Source organism: Condylura cristata, unplaced genomic scaffold, assembly GCF_000260355.1.
Source record: "Condylura cristata isolate star-nosed mole 26May11 unplaced genomic scaffold, ConCri1.0 scaffold00004, whole genome shotgun sequence".
Classification (NCBI taxonomy): Eukaryota; Metazoa; Chordata; class Mammalia; order Eulipotyphla; family Talpidae; genus Condylura; species Condylura cristata.
In genome coordinates this window covers 55607362-55624649 of record NW_004567105.1, presented here as the reverse complement: position 1 = coordinate 55624649, position 17288 = coordinate 55607362, and the positions used below count along the sequence as shown (strand labels likewise).

Here is a 17288-nt window from a genome sequence, read left to right as displayed (position 1 = left end):
CTCTGGCCTGTACCCCAGTTCTGTATGCACAAATAAATAAATCTTAAAAAAAAAAAAATACAGAAGTCTGCTGATCACTTTTCTAAGAGATTTTGCTAGAATTAAACCTTGCTGAAAAACTATTTACTTTCTCTTTGCCTTCACAATTACAGAGCAATCACCAACATCTGCCAAAGAAATAAAATCTAAATTCCTAAGTCATAAAGCTTACTTAGTAGTTAAAAAATGAATGATTTATTTTAATGAAATATTTCAGTAATATTCAGAAATATATGATAAATCCAAGAAACTACTAATTTAAAAAAATCTGTTAAATGAGATTATGTGAGCTAAATTATAGGTACCATACTACCTGCTGAGTTAACTGCACTATTTGAGTGGTCCCAGGCTTGTCATGACACGTGGGAATCCGTACCTTAAAAAGAAGAAAAGAAATTAACTCTGATGCAAAATAATGTCCTTTTTATAATTTACAAGTCTTAGAAGTGCCTTATCCTAACATTAAAAAGGTATATCCAGTAATGGATAAAATCATAAAAATAAAATATGCCAGATTCAAAAACTAGTCATATTTATTTTTAGTTGCAGCATAAAGTTAAGTTAACCAAGGTCTCCTTATTGCCATACACAGAAATCACTAACGTAGTGAAGAGTAAATGTATTAAAAAGTGGAAAAAGGACATCAACTTCATACTGCTTCCTGTTATTGTTCCAAATCAGCTTCATTACTATACACACCCAAACACACCCTCTCAAGCTTTCCAAACTATGAGACAAATCTCACAGAAACCATGAAAACTCTCAAGCCAGAGCTTGAGTACTACTTCTGATGATCTCTCAGGGAAAAACAGAATACAGATTATCTACAAGAACACATCTAAAGAGAATATATTGCTAGAAATGAGCCTAGCTTGATAATGAATAGTAAAAGCACATAGAACATATTCACACAAAATATGACAATAAAACACTAATTCATTTTTTAAAATTTTAATCAAAAACAAATTCCTGGAATGTACACATTTGGTCTCACATTACAAGCTAAGAGCACGTAGGTCTAAGAACCAATGATTTTCCTAATTTCTTTTGATTTTTACTAATTCATACATGATCCCACAAGGATTCTCTTTCTGCCTACCACTAATCTCTGGAAAGTTATGGCATTGCAGAATTCTAGGAGGTGGCATTTACATTCACAGGTTTACATAAGAATGATACTCTCATGCAAATTCTGCATGGTAATACAGGACTGGTGTCCCTGGAGTATGATGAAGGGTTCTGTTCAGCAGGAGAAATTGTGGCATCTCCACAATTGCAATTTCTCACATCAAGGTAAAAAAGTGAAAACAATAAGAGAATTGAATGCTATTAGGAAGTTAAAAAGCACAACTTATATGTGAATTTCCTTTCTGAAAAAAGCAAACAAAATATAAACCATTACCTTCATTACCACCCCCATAATAGGCAAGTGTAATGTTTTCCCTGGCACTGGGGCAGGCCATCGATCAACATCATTACAAGCTGAAAAATATTAAAAATTAATCTTTAATATAAAATTATAAAATATGAAAAAAGGACACGAGAAATTAGAACTCTATTTTCTATTCTACATAAATTAAAAAAATATTAGGAAGGGTGGATGATAAAAATTTAGAGTGAAAGTATCTTTTTTTTTTTTAATCAGAAATATACCTTTAGGGGGCCTCCCTGGTAGCATAAAGGGTTAAATCCTAGGACTATGAAGCTATTCACTGCAGCCACTACTGCAGAATTCAATCCCCAGCCAGAGAGCTGACCCACATGGCACAGCAGACCTCTTCTGTCTTGCCTACTGCTTGGTATTTCAGTCAACCCACTTGTTCTGTTCCCTGGGGAATCCTCTCACCACTGCCCCCTGCCCTTAACCTTTTATATGCACAAATAAATAAACCTTAAAAAAAAAACCAGGGCCCTCCCTGGTGGCGCAGTGGGTTAAAGAATCAAAAGCTACTCCCGCATGAGTTCAATCCCCAGCCAAGGGAATCCACACGGCGTGGCAGATCTCTCCTGACCAGCCCGCTGCTCCCCTCAGCAGTGTACTTCATCAATCTGCCTGTTCTGCTCTCCACTCTGTCTCTGGTGAAGCCTCTCACCCTCCGCATCTCTGGCCTGTACCCCAGTTCTGTATGAATAAATAAATAAATCTTAAAAAAAAAAACCCTGTATCTATATTCTAGGATTAGTAAATAAAATTTTGGAAAGCAACAAAATTATAGGTTTAAAGGGAATTTTCCTATACAATTATTAACACTAAAATTAACTACAAAAACATGCCACTTAACAGGGCCTTCCCTCTATAAGAGACGTGGGACTTCTGTTCAATACTCTGAAATTTGAAATCTTTATGCAATAATTGTTTCTTACCTTTATAAACAGATATCCTGTTACAAAAAGAGTATCAAAAGATAAGGTTTTTGGTGTTTGTAGGTAAAAATGCTGGAAGAATATTTTTCTTATAAAGTTGCTTTTTTTTTAAAGATCTATTTATTTATTCATACAGAATTGGGGTACAGGCCAGAAGTGCAGGGGCAGTGAGAGGATTCACCAGAAACAGAGTGGGGAACAGGCAGACTGACAAAGTATACTGCTGAGGGGAGCAGCAGGTGGGTCAGGAGAGGTGTGCCGTGCCATGTGGATCACCTCTGGAGCAGGGGATCGAACTCTCACTCAAGCAGCTGCGGCCAGACTGCAGTGCTGCATCCTAACCCATTGCACCACCAGGGAGGGCCCACCAGAAGAATATTTTTATGCCTCTCTCCCACTATATAGTCCTTAAAATTCTTAACTGGTACTTTTTTTTTTAAAGACTTACCTATTTATGCATACATAACTGGGGTATAGGCCAGAGGTGGCGAGAGGATTCACCAGAGATAGAACAGGCAGACTGACAGAGTACACTGCTGAAGAGAGCAGTGGGTAGGTTAGGAGAGGTCTGCTGTGCTATTTGGGTCACCTCTCCAGCCAGGGATCTATCTTGTGCTGACACGGCTGCGGCCAGCTTCATAGTAGCCACCAGGGAGGGCCCCTAAACTGGTACTTTTTTTTTTTTTTGAAGATTTATTTATGCATTCAGAACTGGGGTACAGTCCAGAGGTGCAGGGGCAGTGAGAGGATTCACCAGAGACAGAGTAGGGAGCAGAACAGGCCGACAGATAAAGTACACTGCTGAGAGGAGCAGTGGGCCGGCCAGGAGAGGTCTGCCTTGTCATGTGGATCACCTCCGGGGAGGAGGGGGGGATTGAACTCATGCTAAAGTGGCTTTAGCTTCTTAGTGCTGTGCTTTAACCTGCTGCGCCACAGGGTGGGCCCTTAACTGGTACATTAAGAAACTTCATTTTTATCACTATCTCCCAGTGAAATTTTAAAACTCCTTCATAAAGGTCTCTAACTCATGTTTTTAAACTTACCCGCTTCCAAATAAGGTTCACTCTTTTCAAAATATTCTGGTGCTATCTGTTTGAGCACAGTGTGAAAAAAATGAATATAAGGTAGTTTGCTGATCAAAACCAAGGACTGGAAGGAAAAACAAACAATGCTTGTAAGTTTTCTTATAGTTTAAGTATATTGTTTCTTACACAATTACTAATAAATGCAACAAAAAGTGTGAATTTTGAAATAAAAAGTTTTTTTTTTAAATAGTGGATAGTTGAAAGAAAACATGAAATTATGCAAGCAGTTTTAACTGATGTTACTAAATTTTAAAAGAATAAAGGCATATTCATAGATTTTCCTGCTCATCAAGAAAAAGAATTTGCTACAGACTGATGTCATGGATAACTTCTGAAATCTAGCTATTATTGTCACCAAAATGTTCTCAGGAATGATGAAGTCTTTCTGTTAAGGAAAGAACAATTTGTGATGCCTTTTCAAGCTAAATGTAGAACTGTTAAATTTTTAGAGTTTAATTATCACACCAAATACTTAGAAATTGTAACTACAGTTTGATCACTTCAGATAAGGATTATGTTGATTTATTTGTGATCTGGTTTTTTTTCTTCTTTTTCCCCTCCAAAGTAGTTTTCTTTTAAACTAGTTTTTAAATCTTCAACCCACCATAATTAGTGATCAGGGTACATTCTTGGTAACAAGAATGTTACCAAGTCCCTTTTAGCTAGGATTAAATAAAAAAAAATTCCTTTTCTTTTAAGAAAGGAAAGTTTTGTACATTTAGAGTGGTAACTAAAGTGTTGCTAAAACAGATTTACTAGCTCTTCAAAAAAAGATATTATAGGTGTTTATTAACTATAATATAATCTGTTCTTTCTTTTATTCTAAAATGTAAAAAGATGATGATTCTAACTTTTGGTGATTTTATATAATGATCATAAATTATTGTCAGGATTCTAACACAGAAATAGGAAAAAAGCAAAACTCAATGGCAATTAATCAAGGGACAGATGTCTATAATCTACAAAAACAAAATATAAATTCTAATATATAAAAGATAAAATATCAAAGGTTTTAAAATAGAAACATTTCTATTTTTCTAATCACAATATAAAAGTACTTTTTCTATTAGTGATATGAAAATTACCTTCTGAAAGTAGCCTCTTTTTAGAGTTTTATCTCGAACTTGTCGGAAATATACATATCCATAAAAATAAGCAGGATCCTTCTACAAAAGAAGTGATTCATTGATTGATAAATCAACAAACACACTGCCATCCTTTAATATCAACATATTATAAATTCAAGCTGATAAATAAGGTAGCACAAAGAGCAGGTTACACTTTTCCTCCAACACAATTTCAGTAACTGATAGAATAAACCTGTTAACTTGCCCAAAGATAAAATAATCATAACTAATGTACTAAAGTCAGTGCTTCCTCCTAAACTCACTCATTTTATTTTTATTCTGTATAGCTATAAAAGTGAGAAACAATTTCTATGGTTTCGTTAATGATATATATTTAGTTTTGTTTTTTAAAACCTACCCATAATTTGAGATTTATAAAATCTTAAGGGTAAGTCTTAAGAAAATGAGGCATCTTAATGCAAAATTTCAAAAGGGGGGGAAAAAAAGAGTTAAATGCTAAATGGAATTTTACATAACAAGTTACATTTTTATTCAATATTAATGAAAAATTAGAATGTTTATCAATGTAAAATTTGAGAAATTAAAATTTTAAAATATCTTAAGTTTACATTCCCCTAAACTTAGCCATTTTTACTTCCTAATGGAATAAACTCTGGCCCAATTCCTTATTTGATTGCTATTATTTAAACGAATATTTGATAGCCACCTACTTTGAACAAAGCATTGTGTCAGTGAAAATAAAAAGATGCCTAAGACACAGTTCCTTAAGAAAATAAAAATCTAAGAGTGGTAAGAAAAGTACAAAAATGACTATTATGTAATAGGATGGCAGGTACCATGGTGAAAAGCACAAATTATTACAAAAAGGACAAGGAGGAAAAGATTACCTCTGTTTGTAGAGATCAGTTAAGATTTCTAGAAGCAGCTATTTTTGAATTGTGCACTGAAGCATGGATATAATTCAAAGACATTCCAAATTCAGATAAGTCAAAAGTGTGAGTAAAACCTCACAGAGATAGAAAAGTACAAGCTAACTCAGGGAAAAGCACACAATTCAATTTGGCTAAAATTCAATAACAGAAAGGAAATGAAGTTGGAAATTGGAAAGGTGAAGATCTTATTTTAAAAGCCTAAAATATGAGGACAAGGAAGTAGTACCATCATTAGTATTACAATAGGGTTCCTGGCATTAGTGAAACCTGGAGGGTAAACTATAAATGATGATTTCAGGCAAATAAAGTCAACTTCATATTGGATATACTATTAAGACATCCCAGTGGAAATGTTCCTCCTGAAGTAGAGGTGTCAATGTGGAGTAAAATACCTGCACTCAAGAATTATCTTAATTTTTAACTGAATTATTAATAATATGAATCATTGTTTTAAATAAATAACTATAAAACAAAGTCCGCAAAAAAAATCAAATAGACACAACTATAATTCTACCATAAAGTAGGTAGGAGTGACCACTGATAATCTCCAACTCCAGGTGCCATTACCTGGTATACTACCAAACCACCCCACATTTAAACAAAGAGTTATTAACAAAATTACTTCAACATTTTAATTTATTTCTGTAATTCACAATGGCTTTATAAAATGTTTTAAGAACAGTAACTTACCAAACCACCCCACATTTAAACAAAGAGTTATTAACAAAATTACTTCAACATTCTAATTTATTTCTGTAATTCACAATGGCTTTATAAAATGTTTTAAGAACAATAACTTTTAGAGTCTTTTTCATTCACATGTTGAACCCTATTAGATTTACTTAGGAAATCCAACTGTGTATTAAAGTGACAAACAAAAGCAAAATACTTCTGGATGCTCTCTGACAGGTAATTGAATAACCAAGTTCTAAAATTTCCTCTACCATGGACAGTCTTCTATTACTACTTTTCTAACCTTTAAGTAAACTGGCAAATCTTTGTCAAATTGATCCAGGAGACAATGCAGTGACACCCTCCTCCCAGAAGACTGTCGAAATCTAAAACAAAACTGGGTATCTCCAAGACAACCTAATGAAAACAAAAATGAAAGAAATAAGGATAGCACAGAGTAACAATTATCTGACCAGTTTCTTCAAATGTCTGAGCTGACTGAATGCTTTCAACTATTATTATTATTATTTTTTTTTTTGCTTTCAACCACTTTATATGTTCAACTCATTCTATATGTCTTAGAAAAGAAAAAGGAGATCCTGATAGGTCAAGTGACTTGCTCAAAGCCACTTTTGCTAGTTAAGGGGCAAAGCAAAATTTTTTTTTCAAAGTTATCTAGATGCATTAATACTGACTCATAAACACATAATGAGCAAAAAAGGTCAAAAACAAAAAAAACACGTTTGAATTCAGTCAAACGTGCTTTATTTTAAAGCAGATAAAACTAAACTATAAAGAAAAGCAAGTTATTTCTATAAAGTCAAAATAGTAGTTACAGTTGGAGGGAAGAGATTTGAAATCATGTATGGGAGGGGACATGAGACTTGAGAAGCTAGTAAATCCTATTTCTTTACTTTGTATGTCTTTGTATTTCATGATGTAAAGCCTAAAAAAAAAAAAGAGATACAGTGCAGAAGACACAGGAAGAACTGAGTTTCATGAAGAGGCAAAGCAGCAGACCTACTATTTTTATCATTTCGATTAAAGATAAAGGTTTTTTTTTTCCCCCTAAAGATTTATTCACTCATGCACACAGAATTGGGTACAGGCCAGAGGTGAAGGGTGGGTGATAGGATTCACTGGAAACAGAATGGGGAGCAGAACAGACTGATTGACAAAGTACACTGCTGAGGGGAGCCGCGGGCCAGACAGGAGAGGTCTGCTGCACCATGTGGATCACCCCCAGGGGCCAGGGATAGAACTCACATTGAAGCAGCTGCGGCTGGCTTGCAGTGCTGTGCTATAACCTGATGCGCCACCAGGGAGGGCCACAAAAATAAAGTTTTTAAACTTGAATTGTTTTAGCAAATGTCTTAAAACAAGTAAATTCTACCAAAACTATGTAAATTTTACCTAAACTATCATGCAATAATCACAAAAAAGTTAATATTCTAAAAAATAAGACACGTGAAGTAGCTTGTCACTTAATTCTTCTAGTTACAATACTTAGAACTGAAAAGTTATATTAACTATGAAATGTGCACTAGATTTTAAAAAATATATATAATAGTTTATTTTTACATCATTTTGTGCATTTTCCCATCTCATTTGCAATCCCCTTGGGCTTCCCATCACCAAATTACCCATGTGCCATCACCACAGTCCAGTAAATGTGCACTAGACTTTATCATTCTACACAGAGGTGCATATTTTTCCTAACAGTCTCAGAAAACAAGCTTGAAATATGTTTAAGTTTTTTAAAAAGCAACTCAATACAAGCATCTAAACGTAATATTAAAAATATTTCTTTGGTGGTAAAGAAACAAAACGGATTGGAGAGCATGCCAATTCAGTTCCTTGTTACTTAGGTTAAAAATAAGGAAACACATGAAACCTGAGATAATGGAAAATACTTATAGCATTGTTTAAAGTTCAACAAATTTACGTACTAATGTTCAATTTTCCTCTTGAGAAGAGAAAGGAAGAAGAGGAGGAAGGGAGGGAGGGGAAGTGGGTAGGAAGGAAGGGAAGAAGGGGGAAAGAAACCCATAGAGAAATAAAAACTAATTTTTCCAAGGTACTTAGTAAAATAGCGCAGAAATATACAATGAACTTTAAAAACAGAGATGCATAATGTCTGGAAAGTGTAAGAAATGAAGAAAAGTTATAAAGTTCCTTCAGCATTAAATCCCTACCCATCTGACTCCATTCCCAAATCATATACCTATGAGAACATTCCAGTGATCTACTGTACCAGCAAGCTGTACAGAATTATCAGGAAGCTACTTTACCAGGTTAAAAAGACTTTCAGCTAGTTTCTTTGTGAACTGAGGCAAACAGTCCCCATTTATTGTTTCACAGGTCTATCTCTTCACACACTAAAGGTTACTAAAGAAAATATCAACTCCTTATCTGACTAGACCTTTGTTCTCTATCCTGACCTCACCATTATGATGATAGGAAAAGAGACATTACAAGATTAGCAATCAGTTTTGTTGTTGTTGTTTTACATTCGCCTTGCAGAAATGATGACAAGGAAAGGCAGGGCAAGCCCAATACCCTACAACCTCATAAAAATAAATCTATATTGTTAGTATGACCCATCCAGTTTATCTACATAACACAGCAGTTCTACATGAGCAACATAATAACATGAAGACTAACTAAATGTGTGATCACAAGAAAAGCTATGATCTGAGGAAAAGGAATCAACAGGACCTAGTTCTAGGTCTATCAGAATATAGCCTTTTAGGGGTCCCCCTGGTGACACAGGAGTTAATGTCTCAGCGTTATCAAGCTATTGCCAGCCACTGTGGCCTGATCCCCAGGGAGCTGGTGTACAAGGTACAGCATACCTCTCCTGTCTCACCACCTGCTCCTTTCAGCAGTGTATTTCAGTAGATTTGTCTGTTCTGCTTCTTTAAAAAAAAAAAAAAGCCTTCTAAGTGCCTCCCTGGTAGCACAATGGGTTAAGCACAGAACTATGAAGCTATCCACAGCCACTGCTGCAAGAGTTCAATCCCCTGCCAGAGAGGTGACCCACATGATGCATCAAACTGCTCCTGTCTTTCCCCACTGTCCCCCTCAGCAGTGTATTTCAGTACATATACCTGTTTTGCTCCCCACTCTCTCTGGTGAGTCTTCTCATCCCCCCCATACCTTTGCCGGTACCGCATTTCTTGTATGCACAGAAATAAATCTTTTTAAAAAGTAGCCTTCTGAAGTAATTTTTTTTTAAAGATTTATTTATTTTATTTATTTGTGCATACAGAACTGGGGTACAGGCCAGAGGCTCAGGGACGGTGAGAGGCTTCACCAGAGACAGAGCAGGGAACAGAACAGGCAGACTGGCGAAGTACACTGCTGAGGGGAGCAGCGGGCGGGTCAGGAGAGGTCTGCTGCGCAATGTGGTCACCTCCGGGGCAGGCAGGGATGGAACTCATGCTGAAGTGGCTTTAGCTTCTCAGTGCTGTGCTTTAACCCGCTGTGCCACCAGGGAGGGCCGCCTTCTGCAGTAATTTAACCCAAGGTTCTCTATTTCCTTGTCAACAAATGTAAGGTATATCATAAAATAATCTCTTAAAGTCAGTTTGAGCAATTCACTGATTCTAAAGTAAAGTTCTACAATTACCAAACAACTATACTGAATTTCAAGCATCTTACCCAATATATCACTTAAGAAAAAATCAAGATGTGCAAAGATTTGAAGACTTAAATATTATGCTACAGGGAGCATAGCTTTTTAATTACTCACATTTAAAAATGGGAAAATACTTAACAGAAGTGATCTTTTCTTTATATAAACCAAGGCAGAAAGATTAACATGTATATACACATACACACATGTGTGTATATGTGTGTGTGTATATATATTTATATATATATAAAGACTACACACACACATATTATACACACATACACACCTTTAAAAGGGGAGTTTTCTTATATTTAAAAAAAAAATGAAAGGACATTTGTACAGACACAAGCAGGTAGAAAGAACTGCAAAAGGAAAAGATTTGTAAAAACAAACACCTGCATAGTTACAGGCAGGAAGGAGATCTGTCTCTTTAAAAGAGGTAAAGTTTAAGAAAGAAGGGATTAACCTTTTAAAATGTAAGATTTTAAAAAAAATTATTAAATGACATTTCTCCAAGAAAAATACACCTTACCATGGGGTCTTCATCAAGAGCATCATAAGCCCTTCCCCTTGAAAAAAGTAGCAAGTATTGAGAAAACAGCTGTCCAGTGAGACTTCACAACTCTGGAAGCATTCCATTTTGTTAACCTAACACAATCTTTACTAGCCTAGAAGACAGACCTAATAATCTGACACTTTTTTTTTAAGTAATCTGACACTTTAAGAAAATTTTTATAACCATCTTCTCCCACCATCCTTTGCAATAACTAAGTTCTTATAAGAAAAAATAAATAGAATATCAGGTCAAAATCATTTTAATTATTTTTGTCACTATTTCAGAAGTGTGTTTTTTCCTCCTTTTAATGTATATATTACTAATATTCATTGACTGCTTACTCTGTGCCAGATACTGTTGTAAATGCTTTATCTATATTAACTCATTTGGTCTCTGTGCTTCTCAGACAGGTTCTGCTATTATTTCTGTTTATATGGAGGAAGCAAAGGCACAGAATGGCTTTAAAACCATCAGAAGAAAAGAATCCACTAAATTGTAGAGCATGAATTTAAACTTAGTATGTCTGAATTTGGAGGTGGTATTCTTGAACACAACATCATATTGGTTCTTTCAAGTCTTAATGGACTGCAAAAACTACTTTCTACTTATAAGGAAGATCTAGAATAGGGATCTCCATGGAAACAAAAAGTAGCTAAATGGCTGCTTAAAACTTGGAGTGGGGAGGAAGGGGAAGAAAATGGAACACAGAGTTTCTTTTCAGGTGACAAATTTTTCTAAAACTAACTATGATAACAGTTGTACAATTCTGTAAATACACCTAACGTCACTGAATTATATACTTTATAATTAAGCTTTATCTCAAAACTCCTTAAAAATGTATCACTGCTAACTGGAGCAGATATCAAAGCAGCTTTCTTCACTCAAAAAAAACAAAAACAAAAACAAAACAAAACAAACAAAAAAAAACCAAAGTCCTTTTGAAAAATAACCATCAGATTGCAGAGTTCTTGAACTCACTGACTTCTATGTCACAGTCAAGGAAGGAGCCAGTCCATTCAGTCATGGCTCCTCCTATATAAATGGCGTGTGGCATATACAATGTCACATAAAGAATTCCCATTTTAAGATAATCAGGGGCCCAAGATATATTTCAATCTTCTTTTACCTCTCCCAATCAAACTGAGACTGTAAAGCTAAAGGGAAACAGAAGATACCTTCTATTTTCCAAAAATATCACTTGGGAATTTGAAGGGGGAAAAAATGCCTAACTAGTGTTCTTAAAGAGAACAGATAACCTTAAAGATTACTTCTAAAGTAACACCAACACAGTTATATAATGGTTCAGAGTACATGAGACTGAGATAAAATATGAGACTTAAGAGCTAGCTCCAACCCCTGAACTTCATCTCTATGTAGACTTCTCCCTCTGATAAGAGTCGTTGAGTTGAAATTGCTGAGAAGCAGGGCTTCAGACCAGAGTTTGTCAAAGTGTAGTCCATGGACCAATGACAGTACACAAACTCTTACTACTGGTGCAAAATAAAATAAATATCCAAATTGAGAATAAGCATTTAGAAACTCTTACAAACCATCAGTAAAACAAGACTATACCTTACTGATGGGAGAAAATATTTGCACATAAGACACAGGTCTGATATCCAAAATATATTAAAAAAAACTCCTGCAACTCAACAAAAAGAAAACAAATAATCCCCCCACCCTCCTAAAAAAAAAAATGGGCAGAAGAGCTAAACAGACACTTCTCTACAGAAAACATATAGATGGCCTTAAAGAACATGAAAAATTGTTCATCATCACTTATTTTCAGAGAAATGCAAATCAAAGCCACAATGAGATACCATCTCATACCTGTGAAAATGGTGTACATAAAAAAAAAGCCAGAAACAACAAATGTTGGCCAGGATGTAGGGAAAAAGGGTTTCTCATATACTGTAGGAAGGAATGTAAACCGACCCATCCCCTATGGAAAACAGTATGGAGGTGCTTCAAAATATTAAAAATGGATCTGCCATATGCCCCAGCAGTTCCACTGCTAGGTATCTACCACAAAAATACAAAAACATTACCCTGATATGTGTACTCCTATTTTCATTGTAGCCTTATTTACAATAGCTAAAAATAGCCTAAGTACCTAAGGACAGAGCAGTGGATCAGAATGCACAACAGATTACTAACTCAGCTATATTAAAAAAAAAAAAAAAAAGACGACAAACTCCTGCTATTTGCAACAACCTGGAAAGAACTGGAAAGGATAATGCTAGTAAGTCAGAAGGAGAAACACAAATACGGGATGATCTCACCTTTATGAAGAATAAAAAGAAACATAAAAAAGGGCCAGTCAAAAACCCAACCAATCAACCAATAATAAACTCTTTCACATCTGATTGCAAAACTGAGGCAACCAGAGTGGGAGGGTGGAAGGATGGGAATGGGAGAAGGAAAAGGCCCAATGGTGTGTGGCAGAAGCTTGTTGGGGCACTGAGTGGGTAGAATGTGAAAAGTACACATTTATAGAGGGTTTGGACCTAGGAACTGCAGACCAGATACAAAGATGTAAAATCAATAAGTATAATTTGAGGGAGGGGAAATTTAAAATTAAAATTAAAGACAACAAAAAAATACATAGAAATGTAACAATTAAATAGTGCTATGACACAAAGGTGGACTTTTATTCTGCATTTCTTTGATAGTTCTCCCTTTCATTTTTCTTTAAGATTTATTTATGTATACACACAGAGCTGGGGTACAAGCTAGAGGTATGGAGGAGTGAGAGGATTCACCAGAGACAAAGTGGGCAACAGAACATGCAGATTGACTAAAATGCACTGCTGAGGGAAGCAGCAGGGAGACCATGTGGGTCACCGGCCTGAGTGGAGATCAAACTTATGCTGCAGTGACTTTGTGCAGCTTCACAATGCTGTGCTTTAACCATTGCGCCACCAGGGAGGCCCTCCTTTCATTTTTCTAATAATACATTTAAACTGCAAAAGTACTGTTCCACGCAGAATGGAAATTTAAAAATGAAAAACTTACCATTCAACAGAGACAGCTATAAGCAGCCCTGCAGTTTCAGCCATTGGGAGGTAATAAAGTATATGTGATGATGTCCCTTTTATTTACAGAGAAATTTTAGACAAATCAAATCCATCCACAGCAAGGATTAACCTTTTTTCCTTGAAATCATCACTGCCTGAAACTCTCTGCACTGATCCTATACTTTCTCTCTGGACATGTTTAAAATACAGTAATTACAGCCCTTGAAAGCCTTTCCCAGCTTAAGTCTCAGAAACACTGACAGCCAGATGTGTTTAATAGTAAACAATTAGGAGGAAAAGGGCTTCCCTTAGCTCAGGGGTTAAAGTTTCAGCACTATCAAGCTATATGGCAGGCCAGGGAGCTGACTCAAGTATCACAGCAGACCTCTCTGGTCTGGCCCTCTGCTCCCTTCAGCAGTGTATTTCAGTAGATCCACCTGTTCTGCTACCCACTCTGTCTTTGTTGAATCCTTTCACCTCCACACCTCTGGCCTATACCTCAGTTCTTGTATGCATAAATAAAAAATAAATCTTAAAAAAAAATAAGGAACGGCCCTCCTTGGTGGCGCAGCAGGTTAAAGCACAGCACTGAGAATCTAAAGCCGCTTCTGCATGAGTTCGATTCCCGCCTGCCCCGGAGGTGACCACATGGCGCGGCAGACCTCTCCTGACCTGCCCGCTGCTCCCCTCAGCAGTGTACTTCATCGATCTGCCTGTTCTGTTCCCCACTCTGTCTCTGGTGAAGCCTCTCACCGCCCCTGAGCCTCTGGCCTGCACCCCAGTTCTGTATGCACAAATAAATAAATCTTTGAAAAAAAAAAAAAAATAAGGAAGACATACTTAAACTTAAAATTCCAAAAGATAAAAGCCATTCACCTTGGCACAGACCCATAAGCCTGCTTAAAAAAAGGCCATTCAAATGGAACAAGAGATTGAAACTTAACCAACCAACCAAAATTTCTCTCTAAAGTCACAGGAACTAAGGTGTATGTGCCTATGAGGTGGAAGATGTGGGGAACTGGCAAATCGTTCCACTGAGAATTCTGGAAATATTGTCTTTGTAGAACTTATCATGGAGTCTAAATATTGTTTTTACCTTTTTTGCACCATGAAAATAAGAACTAGCTTATGTCTCTTTTCTAAAACTGTTCTAGTGTGCCTGGACTTTCTTCCATAACAACAAAAGCTATCTTGGGAAAAATTAAATTTTAATTTTATGGAAGTGGAAAGGAGAATGGGATCAGAACTGGAGTGGGAAGAATGCACTGGACTACGGTGATGGCACATGGGTGAACTGGTGGTGGGAAGCCTATGGGGATTACAACTGAGATGAAAAAAATGCACAAAATGAAGAATGATGTAAATATATATATATATATATATATATGTATGTATATATATATAAAATAAAAATTAAATCTATCCCAAAGTTGGTACAGTAATCACAAAAGTACATGCAAGTGAAACAAACTGGACTATCACAACTGAAAATAGTGATACCAAATTTCAAAATGCATAGTCTCTTATTGTCTAGACTAATATTCATCTTTTAAGATAGCAAAGTGTCTGTATTTAAGATCTTTCATCGATTTTACTTGTAAGGGCTGAACATACTTCCAATAAAATGAAGTACACTTCATATATGCAACTTATAAAAAATCTCTTGGTCACTCAAATACCTAAAATATTTCTTAAAATTCTGATTTACACAAATTTATACTTTAACTTGCAACAAAAAATGAGTAAGACACAAACTATAAAACTAGAAATAAGGCTATCCAAAGTTAGTAACCTTGACACTTATAAAGAGGTAGAAAAGAGACAGAATCATGAAAACTGGCTATAATTTGAAAGAGAAGAGTGGGCAGTATAGTCCACTGAGACTCCAATCACATAAAGTCAGTTCATCCTACAATCAATTTAACTCAGCTTACCCTACATCCTGAGAGTCAAATCTAATACTAACTTCATTCAGAACTGCAATGTGCAAATTTTGTATGGAAAATGTTAACTAAAATGAGGATAGACCCTACCTTTCCTCCATCATCATTTCATTGGTAGGTAAAATGTACTAAGATTCCAATAACCTGTTTAGAAGAGAAGTCCTACTGAGATGTCTCAAAGCCATCTTTTTTACTAAGACATTATTTCTCTTTTATGTATGTCACAAAAACTGAATTCTAAATGAATTCTAAATTCCTATACATCCTAAATTCTGGGATCATTAATAAGAAAAAGAGAAAATGCTTTCAGCAAATTAAAATGCCAAATGTCCCAAATTAGATTAAACTAAATTAACAGGATATTAGAAGTAACTGCAAAAGGAAAGGGAACCATGATGTATTTGCCTCACAGAACCCTAACTGTGTGTGGTCTGACATGCTCTGGTAATGGTAAACCTAAAAGGTTGTTTTGAAAGTGAAACACAATCAGTAACCTGAAAGATTTCAACAATTAGGACCACACAAAGGGAAAGTTTGAAAGAAACCAGCAAAACCAAGTTTAATAATAGCAAACACTTATATGTTGTTTTCTATATTCCAAACACTATACCAAGTGCTTTACATATATTAACTAACATAAACTATTGCAAATAATTAATGGCCATGTTTCATCACCAGATTCACCACTGATTTTTGTTTTGTTTTCTTTTTATTTAACTCAGTGTTTTTACAGAATTCTTGGCAAGTTCCCAAATCATTAAGTTATTTTTAAAGCTGAATGAACTAAAGTCAACAGACACAACAATGTATCATTAAACTATGAATCAAGAATATGGACTTTAAAAAAAAAAAGGAATGTGGATGTGGACCTATTAGTAAGAAATTGAGCTGCATTCTAATACACTATTTTAATCAGTTTTCATTTACTGAAAATAGTCAGTATTCTTAATACAAAAACTGAGCAGAAACACTACATGAAAAAATAGTTACCTGAATTTGAATCTGGAAAAGACAAATAGCAAATATTGGTTTTCTGAAAAAGAAAACAAAAGCTATATATGCTGAAACACACACATCAGTAAAAACAAACATAAATACAACAGTAGATCATACAGAACAATATTTTTACTTACTTCTTTATCAGTAAGCTTGGAATGTTGAGGATAAATTACCTGGAAAAAGAATTACATTGTGTTAGACAAATACATTGAGTATATTATAAACATTAGCAGATACTTCTAAAACATACATTGGTTAAGGTCAAATGATGAGCTATATGGTTCACTACAGCAAAAGAACCCATCAGAATATGAAAAGCTAACCCACTAAATGGGAGGAAACATATGCAAGGGGTTAACGTCCAAAATATTTTAAAAACTCATCAACTCAATTGTAAGGAGAGTTTAAAAGGCAGGCAGAAGATTTAAATAGACATTTCTGCAAAGACATACAAATGACCACCAGATATGTGAAAAAATTCATTATCACTAATCATTAGAGAAGCATAGATCAAAACCACAAAGAGAGAGCACCTACAAATGTTAGAATGGCTATTTTTCTAATTATATAATTTATTGTATTTTAGTATATCCACAAAGTTGGGCAACCAATTCTACTATCTAATTTCAGAATAGTTTTGTCATCCCAAAAAAAAACCCATTAGCATTCATTCCCTTATAGTTCCACTCAGCTCTAGCAGTTACTAATTTACTTTCTGTTTTTATGAATATGCCTATACAATGGTATCACTAAAAAGAAAAGAAATTAAGTGTTGGAGAAGTCACTGAGAAAATGAAAACTTTATGCGCTGTTGGTTAGAATGTAAACTGGTGCTGCCATCACAGAAAATAGGCCTATCTTAAGAATCCACTGCTGAAGGCCCTCCCTGGTGGCCACACAGCGGGTTAAAGCACAGCACTAAGGAGCTTTTAAAGCCACTTCAGCATGAGCTCAAC

The 17288-nt window shown here is 35.3% G+C and overlaps 1 protein-coding gene across 2 annotated transcripts in view; it reads right to left on the bottom strand.

Moving 5' to 3' along the window:
* DENND6A (DENN/MADD domain containing 6A) overlaps window positions 1-17288 on the bottom strand; it is a 44820-nt gene that overhangs the window by 18266 nt on the left and 9266 nt on the right. For both annotated transcript variants that reach the window (XM_004676037.2, XM_012720655.1), the window contains exons 2-8: window positions 16467-16505; window positions 16324-16366; window positions 6485-6597; window positions 4574-4654; window positions 3447-3552; window positions 1442-1521; window positions 353-415 (exon numbers count right to left, since the gene is read on the bottom strand). In XM_004676037.2, coding sequence (XP_004676094.1) covers window positions 353-415; window positions 1442-1521; window positions 3447-3552; window positions 4574-4654; window positions 6485-6597; window positions 16324-16366; window positions 16467-16505 — 525 coding nt within the window. The remainder of the gene's footprint in view (window positions 1-352; window positions 416-1441; window positions 1522-3446; window positions 3553-4573; window positions 4655-6484; window positions 6598-16323; window positions 16367-16466; window positions 16506-17288) is intronic.